Source organism: Kryptolebias marmoratus, linkage group LG9, assembly GCF_001649575.2.
Source record: "Kryptolebias marmoratus isolate JLee-2015 linkage group LG9, ASM164957v2, whole genome shotgun sequence".
NCBI lineage: Eukaryota > Metazoa > Chordata > Actinopteri > Cyprinodontiformes > Rivulidae > Kryptolebias > Kryptolebias marmoratus.
In genome coordinates this window covers 8734760-8744856 of record NC_051438.1, presented here as the reverse complement: position 1 = coordinate 8744856, position 10097 = coordinate 8734760, and the positions used below count along the sequence as shown (strand labels likewise).

Here is a 10097-nt window from a genome sequence, read left to right as displayed (position 1 = left end):
AAAAGAACATTGCACTTATGCAGGATGCTATTCGTCTCATCCACAATCATTATGTCTTATTTCTCAAAATTTAGTCACATCTTATTTCCTGTTCATGTGCATTAGAGGCGTTCAACTCCAGAAACCCACACGTAGATTTCCTAACTGCAGAGTCTGAAGTAAATGCAAGAAAACAATTGCATCACCAATATCTAGTGCAGTTGTTTCGAGTTTGGAGTCTCGTTTTAGATGTTCAAAATTAAAGACTATTCCAGATCACTTTAATGGGTAATGTTGACTAGCTAAACAAAGACTTAACTAAAAAATATAAAAGTCAATAATGTTACCCAGCATTTGTTTTTTATAGTTAAAGATCAACTTCAAACATCAGTAGTTGTAATAATGATGCACAACAATGTAATTACAAATAATAATTAGGAATTTAACATACTGCCATTTTATTACCACTACTGCTAATTAAAATAACAACCCTTAACTCTGTTTCAGATATCCACATGTTTATTCTGGACAGAGAGAATAAGGATATCTGGAGATGAAAGCCTAAAGGAGACAAATAGAAATATCTAAAATGGTGCTTGTGGATATAGGAAAAAAGGCTTTGTGAATAATTTAAATGTTATTTTTTACCAGGAGGGACTGAATTATGGATATCTGCCCAAAGAAATTAAAGTAAAAAGAGACATTTAAACTTCTTAAGCAACTGTGGAAATGTTGAAACGTGATTTTTACTAGTTAGATTTCTCTAATTTCATTTCTGACTCATAGCAACGTCATTGTGTTTAAAAAGAAAGCTAGTTTTGATGACTAAAAAGTAGGTTTATGTGTGAGAGCTTGATTATATGTTACAACAGCCTGCCCTAAACACACCACATCAGGAACATCAGCAGAAACACAATGTTCACATCTAAATAAGGGAAGAAACAAATGTTTTGAGTCTGAATCTGGAAAAGATGGAGTCAAAAGGCCCTCTCAAGCTGATTTCAGCAGAGGAAAGTAATATAAAATAACACTTTTTTTTGCCAAGAACGTCCAAATACTTAACAATTCAAACAAATCCGAAATTTATTCATGGAGATTTGGGACATCTTATTTAAAAGTAATGGGAAGTTTGTTTTTTCCGACTTTATAGGAAGTACGATAATATTCTTTCCCGGTCTTAAAAAAGTGTCAACAAATGTCAGTATGCGCAACAGGAATTATGATTATTTCTGTATAAAACACGACAGAAACGTCAAAAAATACGGAAAATAAGGCACGAACAACATATATAAACCACTATTGACCCTTCATTTTGATTTAATTATCAAAGTTATCCGAAACATGACATTAATCGTGGGTTGGTAAGGGTTTTAAAAACAAGTTCGTGGTGTTTGACCGAATATTGTCATCCTCCCCGACCGTTAGGAGGACGCTCTAAAGACGTGACGTCATCACGCAGACGCCCCCCGTCGTCCCAGCATGCACCGCGGCGTCTGCGGCATAAATATCCACAAAGAAAAAGGGACTGAAGAGAGACAACAACAGGGTGGGATCGCACGCACAGATCCCTGCGATGCGGTAGTTGTTTCGTGTCTCAGATCCGAATGCTGACAAGAAGGTAAAGTGTTCCCGCCTTGTCGAGGTTCTAAAACTGATCTGCGCTTTATTTTCTGCGGTGACACGGCGCGAGACCAGCGAAAAGGGGCTAGCTGCTAATGCTAGGCTAATAAACACCGACTCTACACCGGCTGGAAAAGAAATCCGTCGAAGGAGGATATTCTCCTAGAGTTAGTACCAGGTCATTGTGAAGATGACACAAAGAGCCCACCTGGTCATGTTATATAGAAAAGCCTTATTTAAAGACATATTTCTGTCAGAATGACTCTGTTTTAGGCACGTTTGAACGACATAAAATGGTAAAAGACGCAGCTGGAAAAAACAATAACATCGTAACAAACATGTAGGGACACGACAGAGTTGAGTTCTCCGCTGGGTTTGTGATGTTATCGTGATTTATCATAAGTGACATTTAAAAAAAACAAAAACGTATTGCGACACCACGACTCTTCTCGAGCTCTAACCGTATATGTAAACAGAAGGGCACGTGACCAGCAGCCACGCGGAGTTCACCTGTGCCCTTATTTACACTTACTGAAACTTCAGCAGGTGTCAGAAACCTAACGCGTTTCGTCAACGAGAAGCACTACACCTACATGTCAAAATGCATAGGTTTCCCCTGTATTTAGTCGTAAAGAATGACGCATGAATGAACTGTTAAATCAATTAATGTGACGTGGACTTTAGTTGCTAAGACCTGCTGCCATACAGCTGCTACTGAACCTGACCTAGCAGAGAGAAGCAACCCTTGCGTTTGAGGGCTTTTTACATCTTGAGCTGGATGGATCGATCTATTTTCTGTACCTGCTGTTCTATAGATGAATTACATTTCATCACTGGAATACTGCCCTTTAAAGTACAGTCTAGTATGGTAAATGATCTTGGATGTGCATCATACTGGGTTTATTCTACTTGTTTTGCACAGTGTGCACAAGCCCAATTCCAAAAGAGTCAGGACGTTGTATAAAATCTAAATAAAAACAGAATAATGCAGTGATTTGCGAATCTCACAAACCCATATTTTGTTTGCAGTGGAACATGGTAAACATTAGATGTTTAAACAAAGAGGTTTTACTGTTTTTAATAATAATAATAATGACAGCAACACATCTCAAAAGGTGGGAACGGGGCAACAGAAGGACTGGGTATAAAAACAAGATGGGCTGAGGGTCACCGGTCTGTGGGAAAAGCTGCATCTAAAAACAACAGGCCAATTTGAGAATGATGTTCCTCATCAGAAAATTAGACATGCCATCATCTACAGCTCAAGAATTTGGAGAAATCTCTGAGCTCAAAGGACAAAAGGCTGGAAGTCAGTATTGGACCCGATCTTCTGGCTCTCAGGGGCCGCTGCATTGAGAACAGGTCTGATTCTGTTCAGGACATCACTGCATGGACCCAAAAACACTTCCACAGATCACTGTCTGTAAACACAGTTCACCCTTACGTCCACTAATGCTGCTTAAAGCTCTATCAGGAAAAGAAGCTGTCACATGTGAACACCATGCAGAAAAGCTGCCATCTTCTCTGAACCACATGGACTGAAGCAAAGTGGGAAACTGTTCTGAGGTCAGATGAACACAAATCAAATTCTTTTTGGAAACCACGAACACCACATCCTCCATACTAAAGAGGAGAGGGACCATCCAGCCTGTTATCAGCGCACAGTTCTAAAACCTGCCTCTCTGATGGTATGGGGGTGCATTACTGCCTCCTAGCATGGGTGGCTTTTACTTCTGGAAGGGCTCCATCAATGTAGGAATATATATACAGGTTTTAGAACAATATATGCTCCCATCCACAAATCTCATCTTTTTCAGGGAAGGCCTTGCATATTTCAACAAGACAATGTTAAACCTCAGACTGCATCCAGGTGCTGAACTGGAACCGTCTGAATCCTCCATCAGACCAGAAATGGGACAACATTCCCAACTAAACCTCCAGCAGCTGCTCTCCTCGGGTCCTAGATGTTTACAGACTGTAGTTAAAAGAGAGGATGCTTCACAGAGGGAAACATGACCCTGTTCCCCTTTTTTTTTTTAGATCCTTGTCTTAATATGGGTTTATAAGGTTTGCAAATCATTGCATTCTGCATGTTTTTATTTCCTTTTACACAACATCTCAGCTTTTTTAAAGTTGGGGTTGTAAGCAGAACAACAAATGGAATGTGTCCACATAAATGATAAAATACCGAAGTGTCCAAAAACATGAAGAAGTTGTTAGTTAGTGCCCTTTTTTTAAAAGAAATGGTTGATTTCCAACCTGTGTGTGTGTCTTCACAGTAACGTGACATGGCCCTGAGGAGCTGAGAGTGGTGCCTTTTGCCTCCTGGGGGGGGGAGTTTTCACGGCTTGACAAGTCACCAGAGAAGAGCGCGTGCGTGTGTGTGTGGGTGGGGGCGCGCAGGCTGAGAGCAGACGAGGAGGGGTCGGAGCTCAGCTGGAGCCAATGCAGCAGCAGCAGCATCGACAGCCTGAGCTGGTGGAAGGAAGCCTTCCTGTGTTCGTGTTCCCCACGGAGCTCGTCTTTTACGCCGACGAGCAGTCCTCCCACAAGCAGGTGCTCACCCTCTACAATCCTTATGAGTTCGCCCTCAAGTTCAAAGGTCAGTCGGCAGAGCTATGTAATGTCGCACTGAAACTTTCCAGGTGGTGCATAATCTCTTCTTCTTCTTCTTCTCCATCAGTGCTGTGCACAGCGCCAAACAAGTACTCCGTGGTGGATTCCACTGGAGCCGTCAAGCCACAATGTTGTGTTGACATGTAAGTGTTTGTTGAGATCGTTTAGTCTTTTGACAGTCACAGGTTGGGAATGATCTGATCTTTACCAGGTTTTAAACTGATTCAAATTTAACCTCGAGTGTAGAGAAAATAAAAACAGATTTCACCATTTAAATATTTAGTAAACTAGAGTCAAAACGGAGAAGAAGAGGAAAGAAGCGTCTGGACACGTCTCTGCATGCGATGGAGCAGTCAGGGGTTGGGCGTCCTGCTCAAGGACACTAACATACGGGCCAGGGGGGGAAATTGAACCTGTGACTTTCCTGCCGCTGCCCCACAGCCACCGCAACGACCCAGAAGCCGTGTGTGGGGAAACTGAGTCTGTCCTTGCTTCTTCTGTACGTTTTTAAAAGGTATCAGCGAGGAGCCGCAGATCAGATGATCATCACTCTCATCTGAAAGCGTCGGCTCCTTTTGAAGGTTCTTTGAATGGTTTTTAAGGTTGTTTACGGCCTTATTCCTACTGTTGTGTCTGACTTTTACCCCATGAGCCCTCAGGTCCTCGGGCAGAGGTCTTCTGATTTACCTAAAGTTAGAACTAGAACCCACAGAGAGGCGTCGTTTCCTTTTTTTCACACGTGGAGCAGTCGACTGAGAGACGTCTTCAAAACTAAACTCAGGATTTATCTGTTCTGTCTGGCTTTTATGGATTTATGTATTTTTAATTTTTTAGTTCAGAAGGTCTTTTATGTTCATTTTAACTGTTAGCTTTAGCGTACTTCTAGTTGGGACTGTTAACTGATTTTTTTTTTATTTTACAGTACTCAGTCTTATTCACTTATATATTCGAGGAAACCATAGGGGCTTTTATTTGAACTTCCACTTGTTTACTTTTCTTTCTTTTTTATGGTGTCTTGCTTTTAGTAATCTTTTGATTTTGTATTTTTACGAGATATATTGTTTCCTCGGTTCCTTCAGTTCCATCATGTTACAGCCGCCGTCCTTTAACCGTTTTACAGCTTATTGATGTTTTTAATGAACTAGATCGTGTTTTTATTGTTAGCTTGAACCACAATACATCTGTCCTTTTACACAGACAATATCAACATATAGATGTTAACCCACCTTGTTCCCATCATGTCGGCACAAACGCCTCGTGCCAACCGTCAGCACGGTGGTGGAGGGTTGAGGATTCGGACGCATTGCTTGAGTCGAACATGAACTCCTCTGCAGGCCGAAGGACACTAGAGACAAATGTGAGGACGTCTGTCTGAGAGCTGAAGCTTGGAGCAAACTGGGTCGTGATGCAACAAAACAAAGATCCTAAACAGCAGCAGCTGATCTACAAGAGAACGACTGAAAAAGAGAAGAATCGAGGTGCTGCAGTGCCTCAAAGTCCAGAACCTCAACCTGACCTGAAATGCTGTTGTAGGACCTCAGCTGAGCAGAAACAAAGTCTGCAAACCTTAAAGAACTGAAGCAACGTCGTGAAGAAGAGTAGGACAAAATTCCTCCACAACCATGCGAGAGCCTGATAAGTCTAACTGAATATAACTGAGAGTTAGAGCTGCTAAAGGAGGTTCTACAAGCTGTTGAATCGTAAAAATAATCATTTTAAAACCTGATAAAGAGCAGATCAGTTTTATGTCCTGATGCATTCAGTAAAACCCCAGAACTAAACGAAGGCGGACTTCTTTTCCTGTGACATTATATCTTTAATTTGTTTTTTAACAAAGTGACTTTCCGTTGTCGTTGATCTAATAGTCCGTCCACGTGTCCATGTCCCAACAGAGTAATCCGACACAGGGACGTGCGGGCCTGCCACTATGGCGTGTACGACAAGTTCAGGCTGCAGGTGTCGGAGCAGAGCCAGCGGAAAGCTCTGGGCCGCAAAGAGGTGACGGCCACGCTCCGCCCGTCGGCCTCGCAGGAGCCGTCCAGCCCGCGGCCCCCGGACGAGGAGCGCCGGGCCAAAGAGCCGTTCGCTGACAGCGAGTTCTTCGAGCAGGCTGCGTTTCAGCAAGGTAGGAATGGGATGGGATGTGGGAGGGGGGTGACGTCGCCACCAGGTGGAGCCAAACGCCCGTCATGTCGAGCGACACCATCGGGGTTCATTTGTTTGCCACGTCTGAAGCTCTGCCTGATTGGGTGAAATAAAACGGTTTCAGGCTGAGTAATCAGAAATAAGATTTAACAGGTTAAATGAAGTCTGAGGTTTCAGGTAAAGGTGCGAGAGCTGACATCTTTAACTTCAACTTTGTAACAAAAAATAAATAAATACATTACCGTTGCTCTTACATCGAGGTTATCTGGTGATGAGAAATGATGGCGCCAAAGCCGTTTTGATCGAACTGCAATCTCCCGCTCAGAGTATGACTTTCAGCTCCTCCCACGTCAAATTTTAGCTCAGTATCTGTAAACGTGACTAAATCAGCCATTTTTTTGTGCTCCCTCAGGTTGATTAGCTATGGAAGGAGTCATGAGATATTTTTGCCCACACACACTGTCTTTGTTGAGTTGTGGGTCTGATCGGGGTGTGTTTTCTGTGCGGGGGGTTACACAGAGAGCCGTCCCGTCGCTGGAGGACCCAGCCTGCTCACCGTGCTGCTGGGACTCGTGTGCATGGCTGCCCTGATGCTCCCCACGCTGGGCGAGCAGGAATCCACTGTGCCTGTCTACCTCCACTTAAGTGTTAACAAGAAACTGGTAGCTGCTTACGTCCTCGGTAAGTTGGAGAGAACAGCCCGGGTCGGTTTAAAAAAAAAAAACTTAATTTTTGAAGGGATTCCCAACACCCGGTGGGGTTTTGTTTCGCTCCTTTAGGTCTTCTCACGATGGTCATCCTCCGTACATGAAGTTCTTCGAGCTGAAACGAGGAGGAGGAGGAGAAGCTGTCCAGGATAAAGACCGCCGTCAAACCAGAGGGACTACTCCACTCTTCCACGAGTAGGACTGACAGCAGGAGGGGGGACACTCCGGAGAGTCCTCTGAGATTTCCATCTTTTTTTTTTTTTCTTTTTAAGTAAAACTTGTATTGAGTTTGGCACAGGTGTGTTTTGTTGCAGGGGCCTGCGGCACCTGCCTGCCAGCGGAGACGCCCTCTCCGAGGGCGGTCAGCGTCGACCGGCTTCACGTCTGTATTTTAATCGCCGTCGTGTGACAAAGCGGGAGCGTGAAGGAATCGTGTACATAGAGCCGTTGAAGATGTCGCTGTGGTTTTCACCTGTAACCGTCGTTGTAATGATGTTCTCCTGGAGCGGTCATGGCGTGGACCGAAGGAGGAGGGAGGAGGGGGAAGAAAGTTTTTATGTCACCAGAAGACAGATCTCGACAATGGTTTGTTAGATGTATTATATGAGTGCTTCATCGTATGTTTAATAAAAGTCTCAATACGGCTGGGTTGTGAAGTATTCCTGAATAGATTCTGGTCGTTTGAGAGAGAAAATATAAAAAACTTTATTCTTAAGGAAAATACGAATTTATCCTATTTCAACCCTCCTGAGGTCCTGGTAACTTTGGGTCTATTTGACCTGAAAAATCAAGGGAGGATTTAAGAGTATAAGCTTTTATTTTGAAACCCCTGGTAAAACTTAATGGTTTGTTTTTTTTTCTAGGAAATTGGTTTTAAATAAAAAATAAACACCTGAGTTATTGGCGAACCTTTGCGTATGCACACATGCACAACTTGTCGTCGGCGTTCTGCTTTCTTACATCAACCGGTCAAACTTTTCTGTTTCTCTGATGCTCTCCTCTGAGACAGTACGAAGTTTGGGTAAATCGCTTCGTAACGCGAGAGCTGTGATCATGGCAAAATGGCCTAAATGACACAGGATTTCTAAGAGCTGCCCTGATTGATATAAAGAAGAAAAACCCCACTAATGAATAAAAAATCCTCGGAATCCGATGAGTCACTGGTTGCCATGGTGACGCCCAGATTTTCTGCAGCAAGGGAGACAGACGTTAAAACTGTCTGTAAAAAAATATCATATATACATATACACTTTTGGATATATGTGGCAGAAGCATCTGGTGGTTTAATGTAGGAGGCGTGACAAAAAGACTTCACTTCCTGTTTTGAAGAGAACATCCTGAGCTCAGACACGTTGGAAGTCAATGAGAGTTCGAGCGTGTTCTCTGAGAGGAAGTGAGAGAAACGCCAGGTGAACGGCGACTAAAATACGTTTTGTGTGCGAAACTGTAAAGATTGTATGAATCAAAAGGTTAGACATCTCAAAACGTTAAAAAGTACTCCTTAAGTTAAAATTTCCACAATAAAATCTGTAAAATGGACTGAGTTACAGCTATTTGTTTGTTTGCCAAGTTAGTCAGCTGTAGATGTGCATCCTCAGTTTCATTAGACTGAACACTTCATGAGATATTATACACAAATAAAAACAGTGCCCCTCCTCTTCCCCAGCAGGTAATGATTACTGAACACCGCTGCACGAACGTAATAACGCAATAATTTATTTAGCCCCGACGTCTGCCGCAACGACAGTCACAACAATCACAGGCGTCAGACGAAGTGTTAGCCAGCTCCACAGATGACAGGCATACAGCATAGCAACACACCATGTGCTAAATTCATGCCCTGAACACTCAGCGAGTAAAACTGTAGCAAAACAAAAACAAAGAATAAAACCGCTCTGACAGCAGGGCGAGGCGAGGCGAGCTCGTCGGCCGGGTCCTTGTACGAATAAAAACCAAACACATTCAGTAAAGCAACTGCAAACCGTTCTGTTAAATTAAAAGGGAACACTTCCATAAAATGATCTACGGCCACTTTTTTCCCCTTTCTTCATCTCGTAGAGAAACACCGAAAGGCTACGGAGCCGTGACTGTTCACAAGGATGAAACACAGCAGAGCTCGGACGATAGTTTCAGGAGCAAATATCACAGTGCAGGTTGTATAATTTTTTTTGTTTGTTTGTTTTTCCTTATAAAGAACATCAAGATCAATTCATTTCCTGCTTGAGACTACGCAGGAGGCCGGAACGCAGCAAAACTGAGCATCCTGTGCAACCTAAGCAGTTTAACTCATTCTGGGATGATGCTGCTACTTCTTTTCTTTAAAAAAAACAAAAAACAAAACCCACCTTCCTCCTTTCAGCTGAATGTTCCAGCAGTCAGTCAATTCACAACAAACAAAAACTATTTACTTCCACTGGAGATAGACGCCTATCGCCATCCAATTACATATAGATATATACACATTTATCCATAAATTTTTTTTTATAAATAACACTTTGGGAACCCTTTCTTTCCTTTCCGTATCTACAAATCCTCTCCCCTTTCAGAGCCACAGGATGATTTTTTTTAGTGTTGAAACCTGGAATGACTTATTATTTCAGCCATGATTTACTGCTAGGTGCATTAAAGGGGCTTTCATAGTGGCACCAAATCCTCTCAGAGCTGGGCTTGTAAGCCCAACGTCTGCAGAAAACAAAAAGAACCAAACCCACAGTTCACAGCCTGTGGTCGTAAAAGTGTTTGCAGACGCCTCGCAGGGTAACAGGAAGTTGTACCCTAAAAGTTCTACTAAAGGAAACTTCTTGTTTTTGCAGACCTGTGTGCCTACATTCACCTCCCGGCTAAATGTAAAACTAGACTTTATGTACATACTTTACAAACCAAGCAGGGCGGAGGGGTGTGGGGACAGAGACAAATAAGTTAAATCTTTTCTTACAAAAAACTGCAGACGTACAAAGAAGCTTTCCAGCACAGAAAAAGGTCCACATCCAAAAGTCTGTTTGTCCAGTGCTCAGTGTCGCTCTGAGGGGG

General features: G+C 42.9%; 1 protein-coding gene across 1 annotated transcript; it reads left to right on the top strand.

Annotated features, from left to right (window-relative positions):
* The first annotated feature begins 1444 nt into the window (after positions 1–1444).
* Positions 1445–7963, top strand: mospd1 (motile sperm domain containing 1). Its single transcript, XM_017419672.3, has 6 exons — positions 1445–1597; positions 3879–4201; positions 4283–4358; positions 6108–6340; positions 6880–7041; positions 7140–7963. The coding sequence occupies exons 2-6, from the start codon at positions 4045–4047 to the stop codon at positions 7169–7171; spliced, it is 660 nt and encodes a 219-aa protein (XP_017275161.1). The 5' UTR covers positions 1445–1597; positions 3879–4044; the 3' UTR covers positions 7172–7963.
* The last annotated feature ends 2134 nt before the right edge of the window (positions 7964–10097 follow it).

Excerpts from the sequence above, each read along its gene's own strand:
- mospd1 (XM_017419672.3), top strand. The coding sequence starts at position 4,045 with ATGCAGCAGCAGCAGCATCGACAGCCTGAGCTGGTGGAAGGAAGCCTT. Across the intron at positions 6,341-6,879 it reads GCAGGCTGCGTTTCAGCAAG|AGAGCCGTCCCGTCGCTGGA; the intron begins GTAGGAATGGGA and ends GGGGTTACACAG. Across the intron at positions 7,042-7,139 it reads GGTAGCTGCTTACGTCCTCG|GTCTTCTCACGATGGTCATC; the intron begins GTAAGTTGGAGA and ends TCGCTCCTTTAG.